The sequence below is a fragment of the Ylistrum balloti genome, unplaced genomic scaffold (genome assembly GCF_031769215.1).
Source record: "Ylistrum balloti isolate Yb309-2 unplaced genomic scaffold, AGI_CSIRO_Ybal_v1 Utg370810, whole genome shotgun sequence".
Lineage (NCBI taxonomy): Eukaryota > Metazoa > Mollusca > Bivalvia > Pectinida > Pectinidae > Ylistrum > Ylistrum balloti.
Window position 1 is genome coordinate 176,267 of NW_026782469.1, and position 27,982 is coordinate 204,248.

General features: G+C 33.4%; 1 protein-coding gene across 2 annotated transcripts; it reads right to left on the reverse strand.

The window, feature by feature from the left end:
* Window positions 1-858: 858 nt before the first annotated feature.
* LOC132558687 (rab GTPase-binding effector protein 1-like) lies at window positions 859-27,982 on the reverse strand. 2 transcript variants are annotated; one of them, XR_009554564.1, is made up of 23 exons: window positions 27,840-27,982; window positions 25,754-25,870; window positions 25,198-25,401; window positions 23,287-23,422; window positions 22,276-22,393; window positions 21,921-22,037; window positions 21,343-21,441; window positions 20,335-20,470; window positions 19,355-19,513; window positions 17,335-17,442; window positions 16,513-16,544; window positions 15,753-16,044; window positions 14,965-15,092; window positions 13,765-13,986; window positions 12,457-12,555; window positions 11,454-11,492; window positions 10,417-10,518; window positions 8,276-8,465; window positions 7,419-7,585; window positions 6,955-7,071; window positions 6,312-6,422; window positions 4,290-5,613; window positions 859-4,248 (listed from the first exon to the last, which is right to left on the reverse strand). XR_009554564.1 is itself a non-coding variant. In XM_060223282.1 (22 exons), exons 1-22 carry the CDS (start codon window positions 27,889-27,891, stop codon window positions 5,449-5,451), a joined length of 2,910 nt encoding a protein of 969 aa, XP_060079265.1. In that variant the 5' UTR covers window positions 27,892-27,982; the 3' UTR covers window positions 859-5,448. The 2 variants fall into 2 exon arrangements, 1 of the variants encoding a protein (XP_060079265.1); XM_060223282.1 differs by having other exon boundaries at window positions 859-5,613.

Sequence of the window (27,982 nt, forward strand, 5' to 3'; positions counted from 1 at the left end):
TAAAAAAAATCCTAATAAATGGACGCAATGCACCAGACGTGGAACCCTATTATACAAGTAAACTAATATAATATCAATTAAGTTCACGATATTTTATTAATTTCACTTTGTATAGAACTGGCAATGACTCACCATTGACAATATCTGACAAACAAAATATCCATTTACGAGAACAAGTTCATCATTGAATCTCTCAAAAAAGTCCAGTCACAATGTTGGAGATGAAAACAATTCCAAAGTTTTGACGAATAAAAAAACACAAAGCTTTTCAAGAGATCGGCTGGAAATTAAAAGAAGCGATCTTCCTAAGACAAAATGGAGCTTGTAAAATTATAATAAATACATTTTTATGGCATTTTAAACATGCTTCGTATTTCCATTTCTTCAATGCTCTGGTGTAAAAAAAGCAACAAATAAACTAAGTTTTTACCGGTTTTATGCAAATACTGTTAGTTTATTAATTTTTGTGGGAATTTATATTCATTGAATTCATAGATACTCTAAATTAACGAATTTTAATGTCCACAAAAGGATAAACAGATAAAAGTTTATATGAATGATAGTTTGGTGCACTTTTATACATAGATTTATCTATGAAAATCAGGTGTCAACAATAATGAATATTTTTGTTTAACCACGAAATAATTTGAACCCCACGAAAATAAAAGAGTTTACAGTAATGCAGTAAATTCACTTTCCGAAAAATTCTTAAAATCTCTCGACCCTAAAATTGGAATAATATTTGATTGATCACGTCATGACTGATCATGCAGACATGGACATGGACAAAATTTGTTTTTATTCCTCTCTTGACAGCAAGTCAATGATGTGTTAAAATGAAAAGTCAGACAGTGACAATATATATTTATTGTTTATTAGCACGTACCATTGTATAGGTGTACTAGTATGTAGATCGTGCAATATGAAAAAAAACACTTGATTCATTTATATGTCATGCAGATTTGCTGACTACAAATCCTCCAAATTTAATCTCTCTTTTCCCCTCCTTTCAGTGAGCCCATTATTGTTTTGCAATAATTACAAATAAAACTACAAATTCTTAAAGAGTTGTTGAAATTTAAAAAAAAAAGTCCACATATGGTCTTTCAAATATGATGTTTTTATATACAGATAAAAATTACTGTAATAACCCTCATATGTATTGCCACGTAAATTTATCTACTTGGGAGTTCGTTTACAAGGTAAAATGGAGATTTATCTAGTGACAAATCTGCAAAGAACCCTGACTAGAAAGAAAATGTGATTATATAAAAACAAGTCAATGGATAAAACTTGTCTATAAAGAATTCTTTACATAAAAACCTGTTAAAGAAACTTCTCTATCAGGAAACCTGTATAATATAAAGATATCAATATATTTATATATATATCTTATATATATACCAAATAACCTGTCTATTACAAAAACCTGTCTATTACAGAAAACCTGTCTCTCATGGAAACCTGTCTATTACAGAAACCTGTCTATTACAGAAACCTGTCTATTATGGAAACCTGTTTATAAAGGAAGCCTATATAAGATACAAAAATCAATTTATGGGCCTTCAGAATAAATCTTTTTATACCAGGAACTTGTCCATTATGGAAACCTGTCTATAAAGCAAGCTTACAGACATCAATATATGTGTCTATAGTGAAAACCTTTCTATAACAGAAACCTTTCTAAAAGGAAAAAAGTCCATTGTAATAAGGGATCTTTGACCTCTTAAAAGGTCATCTGCTTACACATGCTGGAAATTTACCCAATAATTGTTGCCTGTAAATTACAGGGGGAAACAAAAATGTATTACCAAAAAAATAGGGAGACACTTCTGATATTACAATTGCCTTCTTGAAACAAAATATAATCACTTATCATTTTTCTCGCTGTGCTCAAAATAATTTCTTGTTGTATTGAAAAAGAGTCTAAACTTAGAGAATTCAACACAATTTCAGTCACCAAGTTATAATTGATCAGGTGGTGATACAGTTATGAAACACAATGCAATTCACAGATCTTGAAACCAACTTCTGACATTCAAAAGTGTAAAATATCGGGCAAAATCAGGATCTTTTTATAGTAGTTTTTATGAACTTATGATTATGATTTATAAAAGTAAATACGAAAAATTATCTCTATTTTTTTCTCTTGAACAAGATCTCGAGAAATGAAATATCAAAGTCCTTCAGACCTAAAATTTAAGATTTTTGCAACTTCTGACTGATAGGCCCACATGTAAGGATAACTTAGAGGGAATTTGATCAAATATGAAGCCACCTTTACATACCATAACATAAAGGACTCTGGTTATAAAAATCTTCATTAGCAAAACAACTTACCACTAATTATTTCATCTAGTGAGGACCGAGAACATCTGGTTCATCACTGATTTCAATCACATTCTGCTATCAAGCATAACCAGAGAAATGCTAGTTAGTGATCATTGCAAATGTCAATCTGAATATTTTCACCAAGTGTGTCAATTTTGGAAAGATTTTAATATAATACTTGATTGTCTGATTGTGAGAGTATGCAGGCATGACTCTGTTTTGAAAGATAGCAGCACTGTTTGTAGTGTGTGATTGCCACCAGAGGTCACTGATAATCCAATGGAATATAGTTCTAAAGTCTGATATTACACTGAATCTGTAACTGCTTTGTGTTTAGCCTAAAAAAATCTGGATGTTCGATATCTCGGTTTTTTTAGGAGCATTTTTTCATGATTATCCTTAGATTTTGAACACATTTCTATTTTCAAATATCATCTAATATTTTTCAAAATTTTGAGTATGAATGAAAATAAAATGGTTAAGTTATTCTGCTAATGAATACACAACATGACTGTGAACCATAAATTCACTAGATCTATACAGAACATACAGCTGTGTTTTTTGCAAAATTTACAGCTCATTTACACCAACAAATATATTACAAATGTGTACCTGATGGTTGTTAGGACATTCCAACACATTTTATTTACAGGGGGTGTCAGGATCCTACCAAAAACTACCATTGATAATTAATAAATAAATATTCAAGAACTTTGTACATTTCTACTGTCATATCGCTGTGGCTTGATTCATAGCCACTTCAGGTTAAATACACTGTAAGTGAAAGGCAAAATATGCATCCATTGATTCAAGCAATTGAATAACAATCTTAGACATATATCTAAAAAATATCCCACTGTATGTACACAAGAATTAAGCCGTGTCCACACAACTGTGGCCCCAGTCCAGATTTAACCACAAAATACTGCAAAACCTGAAATAATTCATTTTTGACCTCTAAAAAACTCTAAAATCCAAACGCATCAAGCACTAAAGCTAGCTGTTTATCAGCTTAAAACATAGATTTTTGATATTAAATTAAAATTTACTAGATGGATCAACTTGTGAGCTAAAATAAGAAAAAGATGAAAAATTGAAACAATTAATATGAATAATCTGATTTTACCATAAATGGATTGGTCTGCCTTGAATGTTGGCATTACAATGATTTGCTTTAAAAAAAAAAAAAAAAATCTTTGAAGCCAATATTGAGTTAAAATGGGTTTCCAGTTTTCTATGATAAAATATTCTGTTGAAGAAAGATTTGTAGAAACTCTTTCTTTACCTAGAAAGTGAACCTCACTGGACATCTACAGTGTCAGGTAGTTGTTTGTTAAAATAGTTCAAGCTCCCAAAATCGGCACCAATTCAAAATATTTTAACCGAAAAGGATCTTCAAAAGTTCTTTACAGATTATACAATAAAATGGATGTACAGGATTTTCCTCATCTTAAACACTAATTTCATCAATACTAGCTACAATCATGCCATTTCCACACTGTGCGCTTATCAAAACATCAGATACATGCAGAAAGTACAAAGCACCATGAAGACATTTTCTTTACATGACTTGTATTAAAACAATTTTGTAAGAATTTTCGAGATTCATATGCTAGTGTGGCATTTGTGACAAAATTGTAGCTAATGCTCGACAGACTTGAAAAAAAAATCTTCATGTTGTTAGTGTTGTAACATTGTTCACTCACTAAAGTGACTGGGCAGGGGGGCGGGGAGTTCCTAAACAGTAAACAATACTCTAAACATGTTTTCACCCTCTAAATTCATGGAACTAAACTCTCAATATAGACAAAACAACTTAAATAAAATATTAAATAATTTCATTTGTTTTTGAATTCATTTCATGATTTTCTTTGATGAGTTAAAAAAAAATCAGATTGCATTTCTTGCACTTTTCACCTTGTGGTATGTTATATACATATACTGCTGTGAATCTCCACCTTGTGGTATGTTATATACATATACTGCTGTGAATCTCAAAAGTGTTGCCCTAAGAATGTTCCTTGTTGGGGTGTTTTACAGGCCCTGAAATTTTTTCATTCTCCCTTTTTCTTGAAAAGATTTTTTCCTTCTGTAACTGTATGGTTCTCAGCTGCCTCTGTACCATCCTTTCATTGGTGAGGGAAAACTCAGTAAACTTGAAATATGTGTGAAACTATTTATCATCATTACAACATCGGAAAAACTAAAAAAGAAGAAGAAGAAAAACAAGCATTTGGTACATTCTGTCAGCAATTGATGCTGTATCATATATCATAAATATAAATCTATAACAGGGCTCTCAGACCCCATTTTGGGACTGGGGCCTGGGGCCCTTAGAATTGGGAAAAATAGTGACCTTTTTCTTAGAATTGGGAAAACCTGGGGTCTAAATTGGGAAAAAAAGATACTATTTTGCATTGGAATATTCGGCCCCAAATCTGGCAGATCAAGAGCCGTGTATAAACATAGATCCTGGAATTATAAATGTCACTTGGAAGTTAAGGATGTCACAGCCCAGTTTACCTAAAAAATTCAACACAGAAAATCATTTCTTCAGCGAGTGCTTCATAGCACAACCAAAGCTTTAATCAAAGCCTCAAATGGATATGGAAGTCCTTTATCACAATAAGGACTTCAAAGTGCATTTTTGAAATCGCATTTGTTTTTTGCAGCTAGATAGGAAATCTGAGTTTGTAAATACATGAACTGTATTATGCATCACCTATTTACATATTTAGATCAAATTCATTTCTCCCACTGATCTTCTTTTATTACAGATATCTAGAGAAATATATTTTTTGCTGTAAACAACCAGAGTATTTCAAAACATATATTCCTTTAAAATGCAACAATTCTTTTCCTTGATATATTAATACCTCATTGAGTGTATTGGGGATTTTTTTTTCCTGACAAACTGGAAAATAACAAATGTCGAAATCTTAACGGGAAATTATAGTCCGAAGTACAGAGAAAGATAGAACTCTGTAAGTCAATGCAACAACTAATTATGAGTACAGTCTTCATGAAATAATACGAAAATTTAACAGTGAATAGTGTTGACAAAAAAAACCGAAAACATGAATTTAAGTGATCACATGAAAAAATGTTTTTGAACACTTATCCGTTGACATTGGGTGGTTCTGTACTAAAATACGGCATGGCATCCTTCACAAGGATCGTGTGGCAGATATCGCAAACTTTGGACACCCGATTGTTGGCGTTCGTTACTGTCTTCATCGTACAATCTGCACAGAATATACGACCACAGTGTCGACAGTGATGCTGAAACAATAGTATTAAGAAATCAAATATTTTACAGAATTTCATTTTGACTTCTAAACCGTTTATTTTCCATTTTTTTCACGGAATCTAATTAACGCCAATAATAAGCACATCATATTTCTGTCCAGTTAAATTATAAATCAACAATATTTCATTGGCTGTAATAACCCCATCTTTGGATTTTAAATAAATATGAAGTGAGATGGCCTCCTTGGCTTTTAGTTGTTTAATTTGGGAGTATTTTTTGTGAAAAATATTTTCTTTACAGAAATTGCTCAAAAGATTAAAAAGATATCTATAATTTCAATTCAAGTCCAAATTATAGCATCCACAGAAATCCTATTTGGTTAGCCAAGTGATATGATACAATCTTTGTGTTTGATCAAGGTATCAAACTGCAATGATGTTTGGGTCATGAAAGTTGAGTTCGTACTTCAACATGTCACCAACGATCAAAGGTTGACAAAGATTTCCTGCAGTTAAACCAGATCATTTTTTTATTGTGATTGAGAAGCTAGTGACATGATGACAGATATAATGTAACCTCTCAGATCTTAACAATTAGGTAATTAAGTACCTTTTATCAAGCCCCTACGATATGAAAGCAAGAATCCTGATTCTGAATTCATACAACCAAAGTGTACTCCGTTTTCAGTGAGATTATTCTTTGAAGAAAGTTGAGAGTTATGTGCCCTTACCTTTCGCTTTGTGACACTAAAAGCCTGTTTACAATTTGTACATTCATCGACATCATCTTCATGTTGCCAACGAACTTCGGTCTCAGCTTGACGGATTTTCTCTAATTGAATCTGTGAAGCAAAAAACAAAATTCTTTGATTAACAAATAATGTTGTAAAAATTAAATACATTACATTCTAACAACACAATATATATATATATATATATCACTTACTGTAAAATGATATAATTTCGATGGAATGAATTTTCATGGTTTGCCATCAAAATACAATTTATCTTTGATTCCTTTGTTGATAAATAATATTAACAAAATACAGTTGTGCTAGGATATTACAATTTATTTAGCTGAGCATATTGGAAATGAGCAAAACAGTGGCCAGGAAAATTGCAAGTCATATGATAAATAGAATTATTGGTTTTTACATACACTAAGGTAACAGGAAAGGAGGGTAAACATTTAATACAAAATTACATAAACAGGTACTTGTAAGGAAGGTTAAAAGCACAAGTCAAACACAAACATGACCTCTACATATACATTGACACACAGATGATCACATCACACATCAAATTCTAACTAAGCTCTTAACTGACACGAGTTTGTGACAGTACAGATGATTGTAACTACACAGTGGTACAGACCTGTAGAGATTGGGACAGCTTGACAAAGTCTCGCTGGACTGTTTCACTGTTATCCAGATCTACTTGTAGTGATGCCACCTTGTTTCTATATACATTGACGTCTGTCTCCAACTTTGCCTAGAAAAAACAATATAATACATTTTCTGGACAAAATACAGGCATTCACTTCAAATTGATAATCTGTCCACTTCTCTATCTGTAAAGTGTGTGTCTCACTCTATGTATTCTACATGCTATTGAAAATGCCCTGACAAAAAAAAAACCTTAACAGTAATAATGGGATTAAATGAAATGCATATATACACATTCACCTGTGACAATATTCTTTATCAAACAAGGAATCTCAGTGTAGCAAAATGGTAAAACAGTCTAACTTTTAGAAAAGTGAAGAACTACAGCTATCAAATCACAGGACACTGGCATTTATCAGATTTTGTTTTGGTTTTGGTTTTTGTTGAACTTACTCGTGCCTCAGACTGTTGCTCCACCTGTTGTTGTAAGGCGTTAATTAACTGTTTAGATTTCGCCTGTATACTTTTCAGACTTTGTTCTGTCTCCCTCAATTTGGTCTCTACCTCTGCTCGAACAGCTGACTCTCGCTCCAGCTCTGACTTCAGACTATCCTGCACAACTGAGAAGGCACAACAGAAATCAGAACATCTTATCAACAACTCTCAGTATCACATCCAATGTCTGTTTTCAAGCCTCCCTCTACACAAATTTATCCCTTTGAGACTCAGGTAGTTTTGAAAAAAAAAATATCTCTTGTAATAAATCTATAACTGTTTAAATACAATGTTCACATGCCATATTTAAAATACAGTTATTAGTATCTCCATTCAGAATACAAATATATAAGACAGCTAGATATCTAGAAAAGATTGATTTCACACCGAGAAAGGTCAACACTTAGAGCTATTGGTGAAAAAAAAGCAAATAAATTCTTCAAAAGCACACAGATGAAATTCCTACTATTTACAGAGAATGAGACTAACTATAAAGCCGTACCTAGTATTTTATGTTCTGAATTTATACACTGTATCTGCCCTTATCATAGAAAACTTATGTTGTCAACAATTATATGGATTACATGCCAACTGTGGTATAAGCAAAGGGAAGTAACTCACATATCAATCAAAAACAAAAGACATTAACATGTAGCCAAGTAGTTCTATTTTGGTTTGTTTTTCTCAGTTTTTTATGACCAATCATTCATCAATATTGGATCATTTTATAAAAAACTTTATATCATGACGTTGAAATAGATTTCCACTACTAAATATTTTATCTAAAAGGATTTACATATTCTCTATCAACCAACCCAGTTTCTCCTGTAAGCCCTGGATATCCTGGGTTAGCGTCTCCTCTATTGTTGTTTTCTCCTGCTGTTCGGCCAGCACCTGATCCTTGAGAAACATGATCTCCCCCTTTAACGTGTCTTCAGTGTGCTCCTTGGCTACCTTTGCTTTAATGATCTCTTCTCGATACTTAAGCAGCAACAACTGCATCTCCTAAAAATAGGGGTTGTACTTACAGTATCAACAAAATAACGTCAGGCATACCTTAATCCATTCTGATATAAAAATAAATATCTCAACTATAATCTGAACGTTTCATATGTAATTGCCATCTTATTCACTAACACAAAAGGGTCATGATAGCTCAGTCACTTAAGAGCGTTGTTCTATGTAATCAGAAGATGAGAGATGCATGGTTCAGCACTCCCTACCTCTGGCTGTTTTTTGGAAGGCTGAGTAAGGGACTAATTACTATGGGAGATAGCCAACAGCTGATAAATAAGACCCTGTGTCAGAGTGTTTACCTAGTGGTTCTGTTGTTGTCTACTTTGTTCTCACTTGAACTGACCAAGATTTACATGACAGGTGTCGTCAATGAAGCAGAAAAATCTGGAATACCTGGTCTTATTCTCTTTGTACTTTTTCAGTTATCTCCATGTTTATATTTCTTTGGTTCATATTTTACCTTAATTTCATTACATTTGTGTATAAATTTAGACCCTGTTAATAACATGACAAAATATGCTATGAGCCGTAACTCACTGAAGTGTAGATATTATTTGTACTCATCATTGCACAAACATTTATAGTGTAGTTGACAAGACCTGTTTAATGACTGAAACACCACATACTACTTTTCTAATTGGTTGGTGTATATCTATATATATCTATATCTATATATATATATATATATGAAAATCTGTTCACAGCCCAAAATTACAATCAGAAAAGTGTGACCACAATTTCATCAGGGGCTTTACTATCAATAATCCTTGTTTAACAATATCACTTCAGTTTGATAATACATGTACTTGTAAATGAAAATGTATTTGGTGTACAATACTGATTTACAACAATTAAGGGGACATAACTGCACTAAATATGGTCATAGATATGACTGGTGAGTCAAAAATACACAAAGATCAAACTAAATTTGGCAGCTAATAGAATGCAAGTGAAGTGAAATTGAAGACTATGATACGTACGTTTAGAAGACTATACCTTAACCAGTATATACCCTTCTATGGTTATAATGGAACAGCCTGATCATACCAAATGGTTATAATGGAACAGCCTGATCATACCACAGGGTTATAATGGAACAGCCTGATCATACCAAATGGTTATAATGGAACAGCCTGATCATACCACAGGGTTATAATGGAACAGCCTGATCATACCAAATGGTTATAATGGAACAGCCTGATCATACCACAGGGTTATAATGGAACAGCCTGATCATACCAAATGGTTATAATGGAACAGCCTGATCATACCAAATGGTTATAATGGAACAGCCTGATCATACCAAATGGTTATAATGGAACAGCCTGATCATACCAAATGGTCAGTGCTCCAGATAACTTTTTGACATGTGGGGTTTTTACTCCTACCTTTATAAATTGAGGGTTTTTTTCACCCCTGCCTTCATCAAGTGTATGGGTTTTTCCATATTAGGGTAACACTGAATTTGTAAACATTTTTGACAGCGCCATATTTGCTATGCGACTGGTTTATAATCACGATCAAGAAAGCGCCTTTTACTTGATAACACTTAGATTATTGAGGTTATAATATTGGAACAGCCTCCGGATTTCGGGTTAATACCATTTTTTTCCTAGCGTGAAATTAGAAATATTGTGCGTGAAAACGCATTCACGCAGGCTATCTGGAGCACTGAATGGTTATTATGGAACAGCCTGACTATACCAAATGGTTATAATGGAACAGCCTGATCATACCAAATGGTTATAATGGAACAGCCTGATCATACCAAATGGTTATAATGGAACAGCCTGATCATACCAAATGGTTATAATGGAACAGCCTGACTATACCAAATGGTTATAAGGAACTTGGTATTTGAAACCAATTTGACATTATTCCTTAGTAGACATATACCAATCCTCATAGTGAAGATAAAGTGGAAATTCCCAAAGCCTACCTCTAGACTAGAAGGAAGATTGATATCCTCATTCTGTAGCTGTAGAGCTGTTTTGGAATGTTTGCCGATCAACGAATCGTTCTCTGTTTGAAGTCTGGTCAACTGTAAAGACAAACATTTTATATTTACTTCTATATAAATAAATACTTGTAATTTTATGCTGGCTGTTGAGATAAATAAAATCAAAACAGGTTAATTCATATTTACCCTGAGTGAATTACTTTTTATGTGCATCATCAACAGCTTGAATCAAGAATCAGAAACAATACCAGGAAAAATAATCTGTAAAGTTTTCCTGTTCTGGAGTACTCCACTGACTTGAGACAAAACCACGAAAATAAAATATAACAAATAAGACTGATGTTGACAGCATTAGTTAATTTATGTAGGTCATGGAAGAAAATTCCAGGGGTCATGATATCAAATGATCTTTACAGAGTTTGTTAAACTTGCCATCCCTGAAACTTCATGACTATTGGTATTAATAGTAAAGATATTAATGGTGTCCTTGAAAAATCTTTTAGGTTGAAACTCCAGATAAAGTACTCACATACAATTTCAACATATGTTACATAATATAACGCTTGCTGATCAATATATAACAGAGTTCTGATTTTCTTTGTGTACTGCTGTAGAATAACCCATATTTTGAGAATATCTTTTAAAGTTGAATATCAATCTTTAAAAGTCATAACGAATATAATCTGACTTCTTAATCAATTTTATTTTTTAAAAAATGATTATAAAATTCAATTCTGCAATTTTTTTAACAACACGTTTACCTGTAGTACATATTCTGCATGAAGACCTGGAGCCCAAATAAACAGAATCTGCCTCAAATAATGACTTAAGTAAGACAATGAAATAACAGCCATCTATAACTCCTAAACAAGTCTTCGTTCATCACTCAATAAATACTGGATTGCTACATATTTTGCTTTTAATCCTATTTGTATAAAGTTTTGTATTACAGACGTCAGAATAAAGCAGAGTTCTCTGTCTCATCAATAGCATTCTTGCCAGAAGTAGCTACTTACCTCTTTGTGAACCTGTTCCCTTGATTCAGTTAATGTTTTCTGTAATAAATGAAAAAATAATCGATTCAGATTTCAAATTTACCACAACTTATTAACTCAAATCTGTTCATAGTGTGAAGGATTTTATTTCAAAATTAAGAAATTGAGAATTTGTTCCATCAATTTTATAAAAAAAAAAGTGCAGAGTGTGACCTTACAAATATATCTCATCCCACATGGAAATGGCTTTTCTGTAGTCAACCATATCAATTTATAAAACTGGTCAAGCATTACCTTTGATTCCTAAACCTTGACCAATAACACAAACATTAAATCAGATACAGCATATATTTTCATAATACAATGGTGTGAATAGGAATTCAGTCTTTAGGGACTTGTGACTACCTCACTGAACAACATATGGGAGGCCCTCACATACCACATGAGCACGACATTCAAGAAAATGATATGAATTATATCTTGAGTTAAATCTTTTATTTTCACTTTCCTTCATTTGAACACTTAACCTTAACAAAAGATGAATAACACTCTATGCATGTATAGAACGTAACATCACACTGGTATGGTAAAAGTATGAATCAAATCTATTGAGAGATTCGAGAAATCTTGAATATTAACCTTTTGGGAACTGACTGCACAGACAGAGAGAGAATTTGTGATATAGAAATAAATGCAGCTAAATTTGTAAGTTACAGAATTTAAACATTTTTGAGTTAAATCTTTGACACGGAACACAAACTGTACAAAAAAAAATGAGCAAAAAAAAGGAAAAGATTATAATAAAAATCTGCAGGGGAAAAAAGCAATGTTTCCGTTGTCTTTTTTAAATATGTAATACTCTGCTGATTCTAATATATTTTTTTACTCGTAAGTATTAATCTAGTACAAGTACAATGTCATTGTTTCTGATGGCAAATATCCAATATCTTTTATATAAACTAGTATATCAACTAGTAAGTTACCATTCTGAAAAGGAAGATTAAATTTGATTGGTTGACATTACCAGCTGATCTTGTAACTCGAGCTGTGATTGGGTATATTGTTGTCGGCTCTCAGTGATGAATTTCTCACACTGCTGCACCTGGTTTACAAGACTAGATACCTACAAATAGAAACACATTAATATTGTAATGGTTTACATTTCATCAACATTCAAAATGTATTTTTTTCTTAAAAGATGGATTGGATTTCAATATAGCAAAAGAGACTGAAAAATGAACTTAACTGCAACTAAGTGTACTAAGAACAAAGTTAAGCTGCTCTTGGATATTCAATTTTTTTTGAAGTGATATGATTTGAATAATCATGTGAAACATTTTGAAAGCTAACATTTATTAACAGCTTGATATTTTTACGTCACAGCATTTAAATCCCTTTTGTTACAATTTTGGCTATTTTCCAATGTATTTCAACAATGTCAACTGAATTGGATGTTTGTGGCTTTAAAAATCAAATTAAGGAAGTTATTGCGAGGAAATAACAAAAAAAAAAAAATTTGAAAAAATAAAAGAAAAAAACACCAAACAATCAAAGTGTGGTATATGGTATAAATTATATAGTAAGTATAAAAAGTACTTAGATTTATTAAAAAAAGGCTACTTTGTACTGACTATAAAAACATATTTTACATTTAGAATTTCCATCTCTAATTTTCTGTTTTAATCTGGATTGTATTCACGAGAGTGTAATTGCAGTATGAACCATAGGACAATAATATGCTATGCCTTTGGCAGCATGTTGGCTGGTGTTACGTCAATGCCTTGCATGTTGCCGTACATAACTCGCTTTGTAGATTATAGATATCTGATCATGATATCAAAATTGGGAAAAAGAAGAATGCTTTCTGGGTGCCAGATAAGTTATCATGATGTCCTAAATCATTCTATTTATCTGTCGTACATATCGAATTCATATTGAAAATAAATACTATCAGACAGACATTCAGTTGTTAAACAAATCTGACTTTATCAAATTTATAATTTATTTTAATACCTTTGCATTTATCATGCAATAAGTGCTGAATGAGAACAGGGAGGGGCACTTTTAATATCAAGTGGTAATGAAAAAGCTGTTGTTAGCAATTCTTCTCAAAATGTAAAGTTTCTATTTGGCTAATTACCATGCATATACCAAATAAATGGTGAAACATTAATGTTTTTGTTTTTTAGTTTTCCGAAAATAGAATTTAAAAAAGACTACAAAAATTTCTTTTTTATTCTTCATTTTTTATTTCCAAACTATAACTAACTAGAAGGACAACATTAAACCTGGTGAGCTTGGCTCTTCGTACAATAATTCTATATGCATTTACCTGTTTTTCTGCCTCCTCAGCTGAAGACTTCAAACTTTCTTCAAGTTCTGCAATATATTTCTTTTGATTCTCATTGACCTGTTTCTCTACTTTGAGCTGTCGGTCCAGAGAGTTCGCCTTCACCTGCTCCTCTTTTGATGCCTCTTGAACGCCCTGCAGCTGGGCTTCATAATTATTGCACATATCACATGGTCGCCCAAGTTTTTCCCGAGCTTCTCGTAACTACAATAAAAAAATAATGTCAAACATGTTATCTTTTCAAAAATTTGCTGCCTTCTACAGTTTCTTACCATCATAGCAGTTTATTAAATTATCATTCTATAATCATGGCTCAGTGTTCTCTCTTACTCTGTAACTACACTTTCCAATGAGAACAACAAGAAAGCAAGATATTATCTTAAGACATGAATATCTCCACTTATATGAAAGCCAGATTGGTGGAGAAATCAATATTACGATAATATGGGGCTAATATGGACCAAATGTGTTGAAAGGTTTTCAAGCTATGACAATGATTTGGAACAGAATCGGATCAGATGGGATGGGACTGGACATAGCAAAATAGGTAACAGTTAATGTTCCTTCCACCCAACATAATATGTTGGAGGCATCAGTAAATTTCAGTAAAATTTCACTAAATACATATTATCAATGAAATATTGCAAAACACTCTATAATTGTTCATAAATATCTCTCATACACTCTCTGAACTTGTCAATAAAGTTCTCTCATATACCTGAGTTGTCATTAATGTTCTCTCATACACTCTCTGAACTTGTCAATAAAGTTCTCTCATATACCTGAGTTGTCATTAATGTTCTCTCATACACTCTCTGAACTTGTCAATAAAGTTCTCTCATACACTCTCTGAACTTGTCAATAAAGTTCTCTCATATACCTGAGTTGTCATTAATGTTCTCTCATACACTCTCTGAACTTGTCAATAAAGTTCTCTCATACACTCTCTGAACTTGTCAATAAAGTTCTCTCATACACTTTGGAGTTGTTAATAATTTTTCTCTCATATACTCTGGAGTTGTCAATATTGTCAATACACTCTCTGGAGTTGTCAAAGATTACCACTCAAGCATTTCCCAATATTGTCAAAAAAAATCTTTCAAACTCTCCTCATAATTGTCATTAATGATCTCCTCAGCATTCTCGGGATATGAAAATGATCTCTTGATTAAACATAGATACCTGTTGCTGTAGTAGGTCCCATTCTTTCTGACTGACTAGTCTCCGGCCATCAGTCAATGCTGTTCGCTCGTTTTTATGTTTGGCACTGGCTAGAAGTGTTTGTCTAGCTTCAAAGTCTGGTGTGGGATCTGAAATAAATTATTTCACATTTTAAGCATCAGATCAAAATGTAGAAAAAAACAATAAAAAGAAAACATAGATAAGAAATTTGTTCAATGTTGATATTCCAAATAGCTCTGCAATAAAACTATTAGTCATAGATGTGGAGGTAATTATAATGAAGTTGCATACTGTTTTATTCTCATTTAATATTTGGTTTATTGTTACTAGATATCAATTCCTAAAGATATATACAAAAAATAAGACCATAGCTTTTGAATCTTAAGAAAATATAATTTAAAAAAAAAACACAACAAAACAAACTTGTCTTGTTAAAAACAACATGAGGAGGGGCTCACAAATCACCATCTTCACATTTTTTTTCTTCTGATCTAAATCTATGGTCAAGGGTAACACTGGACCTTGACCCTGACAAATGACCACCAAAATCTCATCAGATGTAGGTCTTGAAGGGGTGACACTATGGTGAGAATATGAACTAAATTTGTAAATGTGTTGGTGAGAAATGTTGTGTATAAAGTTATCATATGTATAGTTGGCTGTTTACTCCATACCCCCATTTACATATGCTTGTGTCCTCTATAATCTCCTTGTCTTGGTAAATCCAAACTTATTTTATGTGAAATATGTAAGTTTCCAAATTTAGTTTTTGGTCCCTTTAACTATACCTGTAATAGCACGTTTTTGAGCTTCAGATAGCGAAGGGAGATTAAGAGTCTTTTCTGGACTGATCTGGACTCGTATCCCGTCTAGCTCTGATCGGTCAGCTTCAACAACTTTGGCTTCAAGAAAACTGTCGCCTTCTTGGCTGACATTTGCAAGATCAGGGTCTGAGAGGGACTTTGTGGAATCGCCTGTGAAATTTAGGTCACTGTCACTTGATCTTGTCCGAGAATGAGTTGTACTGCTGTTAGATGTCAGAAGCCTTGTACTTGCCTCAGCTTCCTTTGCTTTGAGCTTCTACAATGAAGATTTAAACAATACATGATTCTACAAATTGATTTTAATACTAAAATTTGTCGATTGTACTGAGTGAATAAAATGCGAAATAGATTCCAATTGCTTTGAAATGTACTTGAAATCATTTGAGTGATATTCCCAAACAGCTATCCTATTTCTTTAGGAATTTAGTAAAAATAAAAAGTGTTACACTATGCCAGGACAGGGACTTATTGCTAGACAACATAAATGAAACAGCCCTTATTTATAATGAGTGGACTTACCACCAGGCCTACTGACTACATATCATTATTAATAATTATGACAAAAGTTACTTTTGGATCTACAGTCATATAATACACACAATGTCATCAATCATAAAATTACCCCTGTATAAAGTTTATAATATCTGAATCCCATACATTATTCAAGAGATTCATTCAAAATTTGATACCCTGTTACTTAATACAGAAATCAAAGTCTTTTTACCTCATTTGCCTCTTCAGCTTTTTTCATTGCCCCTGAATAGCAAGCAAGCAGCAAGACAGTTTAATTTAGTGAACATCAAAGTACTTATAACAAGAAAATTGATATAATAACTGATTCAAGTTGTGAACAAGCTTATTAACACAATTCTGCAACTGGCGCTACCAAAGTTTGAATACACCTGCCACTTACATTTTAGCTGTATTCAGTAGTGATGGAAAACAGACATATTTTAGCACATGTGATAATTCAACAGATTTACTTTCTGAAATTATTTGAAAATTATGTTTGACTTTAAAAATAACTGTTGAAAATAAGCGGTTTTCACATGTTGTAATGAACTTGGTTATCTATGAAAAAACATAGAATCCCTGTTATATTTATTGATGTTTGGATTTATATTTCTGTGTGGAGCAATTACTTTGGTGTTCGTTATCAGGCAAAATTCAGCATCAACGTCAGGTAAACAAAGATTGAACAACAAAACTGTTGAAGTTTTAATCAATTTTGCAGGGTTAATAAAATACATGTAAAATATAAGCTGCATATTTGTTCAGAACAGAAAGATAAAAGTGGCTCATCTGAGGCTTGCCACTTTTGTCTTTCTTCATCTTCGCCAAAATACATCTGATATTTTCAGACATTGGTCACATATTCTCGATATATGTCCCTTACAAGTCCCCACAAGGTAATGGTTATAATGTTTCTCAATACAGAAACATTGATCTTGACCTTGGCGCAATAACCCTGAAACTCAACCTTGTCTAAGATATCTAAATGCTGTGTGTGTGAAGTTGATCAGTATTCAGGACTAGGGTAAAGCACCTGTTCGACGTCGCTCCTCCTGCTCACGTTGCTGTTTTAATCGGAGTTCTTCCAGACCTTTCACTTTCTTTTCTTGGGCTTCACGTTCAAGGTCCTTTTGTTGTAGTTCTGGTAAAACCAAAAAAAAAATACTATTATTGTAGTAGAACTTCCACAAGCAGTCAAAAAAGAAAATTTACGACAGTCTAACAGTAACCAAATGGACCAAATGGACAGTGACTCAACACAGTCTAAAAATGACTCATCATACACCCTGAAGTTGAATCAACACACAGACTAATGGTGACTCATTACACAGTCTAATGCTGATCCATGACAGTCTAATGATGACTCAACACAAATTCTTATGGTGACTCAACATACAGTCTAATGCTGATCCAAGACAGTCTAATGGTGACTCAACACACAGTCTAATGGTGACTCAACACAGTCTAATGGTGACTAAACACAGTCTAATGGTAACTCAACACAGTCTAATGGTGACTCAACACAGTTTTATGGTGACTCATCACACAGTCTGATAGTGACTCATCACACATTCTAATGGTGACTCAACACAGTCTAATGGTGACTCATCACACATTCTTATGGTGACTCATCACACAGTCTAATGGTGACTCAACACAGTCTAATGGTGATTCATCACACATTTTTATGGTGCCTCATCACACATTCTTATGGTGACTCAACACAGTCTAATAGTGACTCATCACAGTCTAATAGTGACTCAACACACAGTCTAATGGTGACTCAACACAAAGTCTAATGGTGACTCAACACACAGTCTAATGGTGACTCATCACACATTCTTATGGTGACTCAACACAGTCTAACGGTGACTCAACAAAGTCTTATGGTGACTCAACACACAGTCTAATAGTGACTCATCACACAGTCTAATAGTGACTCAACACAGTCTAATGGTGACTCAACACACATTCTTATGGTGACTCAACACACATTCTTATGGTGACTCAACACACAGTCTAATGGTGACCCAACACACAGTCTAATGGTGACTCAACACACAGTCTAATGGTGACTCAACACACAGTCTAATGGTGACTCAACACACAGTCTAATGGTGACTCAACACACAGGCTAATGGTGACTCAACACACAGTATAATGGTGACTCAACACACAGTATAATGGTGATTCATCACACATTCTTACGGTGACTCATCACACATTCTTACGGTGACTCATCACACATTCTAATGGTGACTCAACACACAGTCTAATGGTGACTCCACAGTCTAATGGTGACTCAACACACAGTCTAATGGTGACTCATCACACATTCTTACGGTGACTCATCACACATTCTTACGGTGACTCATCACACATTCTAATGGTGACTCAACACAAAGTCTAATGGTGACTTATCACACAGTCTAATGGTGATTCAACACACAGGCTAATGGCAACTCAACACACAGGCTAATGGCGACTCAACACACAGTCTAATGGTGACTCAACAGTCTAACGGTGACTCAACACACAGTCTAATGGTGACTCATCACACATTCTTATGGTGACTCAACACAGTCTAATGGTGACTCAACACAGTCTAATGGTGACTCAACACAGTCTAATGGTGACTCAATACAGTCTGATAGTGACTCAACACATTCTAATGGTGACTCATCACACATTCTTATGGTGACTCAAAAGTCTAATGGTGACTCATCACACATTCTTATGGTGACTCAACACACAGTCTAATGGTGACCCAACACACAGTCTAATGGTGACTCAACACACAGTCTAATGGTGACTAAACACACAGGCTAATGGCGACTCAACACAGTCTAATGGCGACTCAACACACAGGCTAATGGCGACTCAACACACAGGCTAATGGCGACTCAACACACAGGCTAATGACGACTCAACACACAGTCTAATGGCGACTCAACACACAGTCTAATGGTGACTAAACACACAGGCTAATGGTGACTAAACACACAGTCTGATAGTGATCCAACGATTGTTTAATCGTTGACCAAGATATACACCTGCAATCTGTCGCTGTTGTTCTGTGGACAGAACACTCTCCATTCGTCGTAAATCCATCATCATAAGGCGCTGAGACTCCAGGAACTGGTCGTTAGCCATCTGCCATGTCTGTTTTAGTTCCTCATGAGCTTTCTTCTCCTCGTCCAGAATGGTACATACTGAAAATGCAACATAGAGCGGATATGACAAGCAGAGTCTGGCAAAATGACAAAAATTTATATTCAGGTTCAAAGAACTCATGATATGGTCAAATTAATTCAGGATTCTGTTTACCACCAAGTAGTTATTTACTTAGATATATGCAGATACAAATACATTTGTATTAAAAAAAAACTTTCATTAGACTTGTACAAAATTCAAATTTGCAATATTATCTGCAACGTCATAATTGAAGGATGGGAACCTTCAGTCAAACACACAATTTGTAGCTCTGCTACATCATGTTCCATGTGTGTAATACCAAATAATACATGTATTTGATGTTATTACTCTCTGATTACATGGTATTTATGGGATAAAACCAGATCAGACATTGTTCCTATGAGTTTGTGATTCATTATGCCTTGGAGGCAGCTCAAGGAGGGCAGGTTGTCTTTTCTAAGCATGGCATTCGCAAGAAAGTGACAATTTGTCTATACTTGGCCTTGATTAAAAGCCCTTTATAAGTTATTTTGGTTGGTGAATTTAACTGTAACTGGCCACAATAATTAAATAGGCTCATCCTGTTGACTTTTTATGTGAGAATCAACAATGTGGCGTTTCCTCAGGTACTTCAATTGCCTCCCACAGTGAGAACCCTTATGTGCTTACATCTAGGCCAACAAACAATGATTAGTATCTATCTAAGAACTTGCTATCATACAATAAATAGAATTTTATATTAATCATTAAAAAATCATAACAGTTGTTATGAACTTTGGTATTTAGTGACAGGATTGAATAAACCAAAGAATCTCCAACATCATTACTTTTCACTTACCATCTTCAAGCTCAAGACGAAGTTTGTCTGCATCCTCTGCAAACACATTTTTCTGTGTTGTCAGTACAGCCACAAACATCTCCAGATCTTTACGTGAAGATTTCTCCGTCCTCAAATAATGTAAAAGCTCCTTGATCTAAAACACCATAAATTGTCTCTTAAATAAATCTTTTGTTCATTAAAATGTTAATTTATCTAAATAAACATTTAGGTTCTATCTCAGACATTGATGGTTTGTAAATAAATTTGAAATAATTTTTAACCAACGATGCCATGAAGACGTATTGCCTGTGTGACACAATAATAACCAGAAAATATCACTTGGAAGTTACGTTTTCAGTGCATTCTATACTGTAATGGTAGGTATGACCTTTGACCTAAATTATTACATTATAAAATCACATAAAAGCCTGCTAAGAAAGGAACTTATTTAAATGTTATCCTGACATCATATTCTTCTATATTAGTTTTGAATGACTCTTGTGTAAAAATTAATCAAAAAGTCATTTTACGAAATTTCTAAACTTTGATCACAACTTTTTTTTACTTGTTTCCGTTTTTAAAATAAATTATTAAACTTTTTAATCAAACAGCCTGTTTAGATAACTGTGACAACAGCTTATGATATAACTTGTAACATCACAATGATAGTATTATTCAGCAAGCATCAATCCTCAAAATTTGTGGCATGAATTAGATAACTTAAAAGATATAGGAGCTACTTAGTGTATTTGTAATCATTTCAATTGTATGACTACTCTGGATAGTATATGGCAACACCAGTTAAACAGCATATTATCCATTTCCAAGCAAGACTTACATGCAAACAAGGCATATTTTCAGGACAATTTTGCCTATAAGAAACTCCAGTCTTATTTTCAAGATGGGTTATTCTTGAGGTCAGTGTGTTTTTCAAGTTTTCATGACAGACTACAGGGTAGAAGAAACTAGTTAATACATATATCTATGTTATAAAAGATTAATAATGTCTCAAAGAAAATGACTAACCCTCTCCTCAGGATCACGGACTTGGTCCATGTCAGGGAGAGATTGTGTGTCTGGTGTCATTTGTCGGTGACTAGGACTCATTCCTCCAACTGGTGAATGCTAAAAACACAAAAATTCAAGCTGTGTATCAAATATAACATTTATGAATCAGATATTCTTAGGAAGCCAAATACAAACAAAAAATTGCCCTTTCAAAATTTAGATCAATGGGATAAAATAACTGGCAGTAAAGTTTCTTGCATTTAAATTTAATTTTACTATCACTAAATTTATTATACTAAAACTTTTTTTGTGTCACTAATAATACGAAATTTTAAAATGCTGATACTGAATCTAACAATGGTGATATCTTGATAAGATGCTAAATGATTTATCTCTTAAGGATTTCCAGGATAATAAGTCACTGAAGTTTTGTGTACTAATACTAAATTATGTTGACCCCTTGCATACATAAAGCTTTTGTAATTAGAGCAAGCTCTCTGCAGTGTTCCAACAGAGATATCATCATTCATGTCTATCAGATATTTTAAAGAACAATAAAAATTAAATCTGCTCTAAATATGTTCTATGGAATAAACCTGAGACTGAAGTTGGTGGATTTTATCAACTGCCTCCTTCAGTTTTTCCTTCAACATCTTTACTTCATCTTCGAGGGGCATCACAACAGACTTGAGTATTTCTGCATCAGCTTGTGCCTGAAAAAGGGAAATATTTACCTACATAAACTACAAAGGGCACAGGTGGCCTGTATTGCTCACCATATTTCAGTTATCATTATAAAAAGTAATTACCATTCAATAAATAGAAATATTATATTTCCCAAATTTTAAGTTCAAACATTCAGCCATAAAGCAGAGAAAGCATTTCTTTTTTTTCTCGCTCTTTTGGTTCAAACTAAATCTAAAACAAGAAATCTGTAGAAGAACTGTATACCTTCTTCATGCTCTCCTCAAGACTTTCGAACTCGGATTGAGAATTGGACGTTGAATGTTGACCGACACTAACCAGCTTCAATTGTTTAGCCACTGAGCTCAGGAATCCTTCTCCACCACTGTGAAGAGTGGACGTATTATAATCCTATGAATATGCTACTTAAAATTTCAATATACAAAAATATATTAGACAATTTATACCAATCTGTATCAATCACTCATGATCACCTACAGGGGCGCCTTCATAGACAGTGTGACGGGAGCAACTCAGAAAGGATTCTGACAAAAGGTCATGATCTAGATGATATCAGAGAATCAGAGGTTGGCTAGACATTCATTTAATCCACTGTACCACTAAATCACCAATATAATTGTGTATTGCTATGCATAGTTCATACAGACTTTGCCGGAAAAACTTTCAGGTTTGAAGGAGAATTCAAGGAGTTGTTTTTAATTTTCCAGCACTTCATTTATGAAAATTACAAAACTTTACTGCTTACAGTCTCTCTTCAATATTATGATTGCTTGCGTATATAAATGGAAGACTTAAATAAGTATGTACATTGTACACAACAGCAAAAAGTATCACAGTGCCTTACTCCTTTCATCATGGGGAAATCTTTGGCCTCAAAATTGGCAAAAGAAATATACTATTTTCAGTACATAAATAGTATGAATGCATCACTTGATAATCAACATATTTTTTCATAACATTTTCGAACAAATAATTTTGAAAAATTCCGAGCCTATTCCAGAATATTTTTTACAACTTTTATATTATTCAAGGAGTTTTAAGAACTTTCGTGAACTTCTGGTTTTCCAGGACCTGTATGAGCTCCATCATGAAATGAAATGCTGAGTCTTTACTTGATTCTACCCTCATTTTATTAAACATCAGTTAACTGCCAATCGAACACTGATGATATCCATAGCTGTTAACAATGAACTCTAAACTTGATCATAATAAGTCCCTTATAGGTAAATATAATTTAATAAAATACAACAGACTAACCTATCCTGACCACTGCCATACAATTTATTTCTCAGGTCCAGTAACTCTTCTTCATAATTCTCATTCAATTCCTGAAGCTTCTCTCGTTCCGTCTCATACTTCAGAGCTGTGTTCCTAGATGCCTCATTGGCTACCTCTGTAAAGTAAGATAAAAATGAAATTATTGGCTACCTGACAAGTAGGACCCTAATAATTTCAACCCTCTATCAAATATTACTTTTTTAGGCTAGTTGATCAATTTGTGATGACACCCTTGTATCATGGAAATTCCCTGTTACTATTTTTAGTCTAGGTTATCAATTTTTGATGACACCCTTGTGTCATGGAAACTCCCTGTTACTATTTTTAGTCTAGGTTATCAATTTTTGATGACACCCTTGTGTCATGGAAACTCCCTGTTACTATTTTTAGTCTAGGTTATCAATTTTTGATGACACCCTTGTGTCATGGAAACTCCCTGTTACTATTTTTAGTCTAGGTTATCAATTTGCGATGACACCCTGATTTTCTCAATCATATAACAATACCTGTACTTCATTCTTTAATAGTGCTCTTAACATCTCATGGATTATTGATCAAATTTAATACAGAACAGTCCTTTGAACTGTGTATTGTGCTTAGATATATGTTGCTGTAGAAAATGAAATATCCTTACATATATTGATTTTTGTTACTCAATTATTTTAGTCTTGAATTCGTGCTTTTCCTGTGAGACTCAATCAAATTTCAGAACCTGTATCTTTGTGACCGAAATCATCTAAAATTTTGGAAATGGTGCAGTGGATTCATCGGGAAAAATCCTACAAAAATTACAGTGTCATTGGCAATGTTCTCCTGGCTGTATTGGACAAGTTACTTTGTATTCACCATGTATCATCGGCACTAAATAGTACATCAGATATAGCTATCGACCTCCGAAGTGGCAAAAAGCAAAACCTGACAAAAACACAAGGTAAGGAAATTCCTATTAATTTCTTTTCATAGAGCTGACAATACTTCATACCTTGCACAAATATTTCTAAAAGGTTAACACACACTACAGAAACATGTCATGATTATACCACAAACATACATATGTGTGGTACCTCTGTACAGAGATAAAAAATAAAACCACATTTAAAACCAATTTTATACTGCACATGAATCACAAATGTGTTAAAAAGTTGCCTTAATACCCCATTCCTACTGACTCTTCCATGCTGACAAGTGTGGTTTTGATTTCATCTAATTGGTAATTGGTATAATAAATGAATTGGAAAGTGTATATCATATTAAAATGTGTTGCTTATAAATGTGTTTGCTACAATCTGTACATCGTTTGATGTGTTTTGAAAGGATTTTCAGTTTTCTATAGGATAATATAAGCAAAGATAGCACACATTGCCTATCACATACTGCCAACACAATCCTGCATATCTACCAGGTGAAGGAGGTGCTGGATAGTATGTGTTCTTCTCCAGTCAATAAAATTAGCAATAACATCAAACATGGATTCGTTATGTAAACAACGTCACAACCATACTGCCCAACATATATATATCTAGTTCACTGTATGGTGCCATGGTACGATGTGGTGTAATGATGAAAAATTCATAGCTATATTATCATGTAAAATGGTAAAGCAAACACAGAAGTATTTATGAATCCACAATAAACGTCATGCTCCTCAAAAGTTACAAAAGAAGATTACAAGCAACATTTATAAAATATATCTACAATTTTTCATAACCTTAAACCAGTTCAGTAGACCTAGAAGACATACAGGGAAAATCTGTAAAGCTGAGAGCAATTGGGGACATTTTCAGCAATTTTTGATGTCTAGGAAAAAGGAGGTGTTTCAGCCTGAGATAAATTGAAAGAATTAGAATATTCGAAAGGTTGGTTTCAGCTTTGATAATCCTGAACATATACCTTTCATGAGATGCTGGAGAGATGCTACTTCCTGTTGACATTGTTCATGTATAGAAGCGATCTCATCCTGTTTGTTTGACTCGGAATATGCTACTGCTGTCTTTATACCTTCCAGTTCACCTTTGACCCTATCTAAGTCTTCCTGCAGCTTTTTAGCGATATCCTGAGATTCTTTAACGGCCAATTTTTCTTTCCGCAACTCCTCTAAAAACAGAAGTCATACTTAAAAACCAAGTATTTACAAAACATTATACAAAATGTATATCTAAACAAACACTTAAACTAAATTTAATTAAATCAAATCAAAAATTACTCTGAACTTTCTTTTATGCTAATTTTTAGAGATGAAAAATAAACAAGCTGGTGACATTATTTTTCAAAATTGAATTGATATCAAGTCAAAATGAATGCGTTTATACTGCAAATGGTAAAATGCTTATCATATGACCTGAATCTTTCTAAGAAAGAGTAAACATTTCGAAAAATCAGCAACTTTGAACAATGAATTTTCTATGAATAAATGAAAAAAAAAGAAATTCAATATTCAACTCTGTACCTTCCTTCTGCAAATAGATCTCCTTGAATTTTGCTCGTTTTTGTCCAAAATCTTCTTCAATATTTTGCTTTTCTTTTAGAAGTTCAGCAACTTTTCCTTTCAGTGACAATAGAGAATCTGAAAAGTAATTTATTTTACCTGAAAAGTGTGATATAATAAAGATCATCTTACTTTTATGAAGATGAATATATGGTGATGGTGATGATGATGATTATGAGGATGATGATGGTTGTGGTGATGACTATATATAGATGCTGCTTATGAGGAGGATGATGATAGCAGTATAATGATGATGAATGACGATGAACACATTGTATAAGAATGAATGAATGATGATGATGGTGGTTATGAGGATGATGATGGTGATACTTGTATATGGTGATGATTGTGTATAGATGCTGCAGCTGATGATGATGATAATAACAGTATAATGATAATAATGTATACATAGTATATGGATGATGATGATGATGATGTGTATATGAATGGATGATGGTTATGAGGATGATGATGGTGATACTTGTATATGGTGATGATTGTGTATAGATGCTGCAGCTGATGATGATGATGATGATGATGATGATGATGATAACAGTATAATGATAATAATGTATACATAGTATATGGATGATGATGATGATGATGATGATGATGATGATGATGATGATGATGATGATGATGATGATGATGATGATGATGATGAATTCATCATCCCACATGTGAATGTATGTGTGTGTGCATGTGAGGGAGCATGTGTATGGTTGTTTTTTGTCATATGTAATCTACATATAATGAAAATTCTTTAAAAATAAAAAGTTACAAAAGAAATCTTACTTATATAACTACCTGTTCTCCTCCTTGAATCAATAATCAGTGTACAAAATCAGCTAGTTGTTCATGACACTTACCTGCATGTCAGTGTTAATCTGTACAGACTTGCAAAATAAACCATGTCTGTCGATTTGTTTCAGAAATCTAAATGAAATTAATTTATCAAATGTTATGAAGAAGGTAAATGATACCGTAACTGACTGCCATGATGAAACAACTTTCTCTCATGATGATAAGTGAGATTTCTAAAAGCAGTAAATTCTACTGTAACAATTCTGTTAACCTTTCATCAATGCATTTGAAATTATTTACGTGCCATATGCAGATCTAAACAAGATCCTGCATGATATGTCACTGCAGTGATTCACTGTGTTTTCTTTCCTGCATAGCTTATTTTGTGGAAAACATTGTCATATTATGCTAAGGATACATTACGTTATCATCTTCATCTAAATATGTATACATGTTGATCAACCTCTTTTAACATTACTGAAGATTGTCTCCATATTTTGATAGTTATTTTTAAAGCATAAAACATTAGCAAAATGTAATGCATGTATGTACCATCTAGAACAAATACTTTGATTATGAAAGCATATTGACAGTTTGTTGCTCAAGTAATATCATAACGTTGTCCGAGCCAACACTGCTGCAGCAAGTGTTGCATATAGAATTATGGAGAAATTTGATAACTATCTGTCAAAATAAAATTGAATTATATCATAGATCCATGTGGATCACATTTAATTATAACGCTTACGATAAAGTGTTCTGCATTTATTTTGATTTCCAAAATTATAATCCATCAATACTAAAGCAGGCCGTCCTGAGAGTTACAGTTGAAAATGAAATCAACTCCTTTTGGCAAAATCTAGAACTTATATGCAACATGGATGCAACGCGGATTGCTTACTGCATTCTCTAAAGGCCTATATCGAATTCCATCATTTATACTTGCTGGTGTTCAAGGATACATTAATTGGTTAGGCCTAGTCGTCAAGTTGAGAAGTATGCACGTGCCAAAGAAAATCGATAAAATCGATTTGTTATTGATTACATGTGATGCATATACACCGCAGACCGGCAAATTTGATGTTTGTTTCTAAAAATAGTAAATATGATTAAATTTTACAACTGAATTCAAATACATATTACACAGATCATGATGACCACACGTTTCTAAAATATGTAACAGTTTACGTTTCGTTCATTGGCATAATTTTGTCTGCATCCATCAGGATGATGGTAGGCCTACCTTCGCTTTCCTCGGTCGCTTCTGGCGACGCTGGATGCTCGATTTCGGCCATATTTTGAAATAAGTGGTCAGAGGTAAGCTGGTATATTAACAAACGTATCCATATTATAGGTTGGCTATCATGGTTTTCTGTCAAACAGTGA

Bases quoted from the DNA above. Each gene is read 5' to 3' on its own strand.
- LOC132558687 (XM_060223282.1), bottom strand. From the start codon at position 27,891: ATGGCCGAAATCGAGCATCCAGCGTCGCCAGAAGCGACCGAGGAAAGC. The intron at 6,423-6,954 runs GTCTGTACCACT...TTTGCTTCACAG, and splicing joins AGCTGTCCCAATCTCTACAG to ATTCAATTAGAGAAAATCCG. The intron at 5,614-6,311 runs GTAAGGGCACAT...CTATTGTTTCAG, and splicing joins TTAGTGTCACAAAGCGAAAG to CATCACTGTCGACACTGTGG.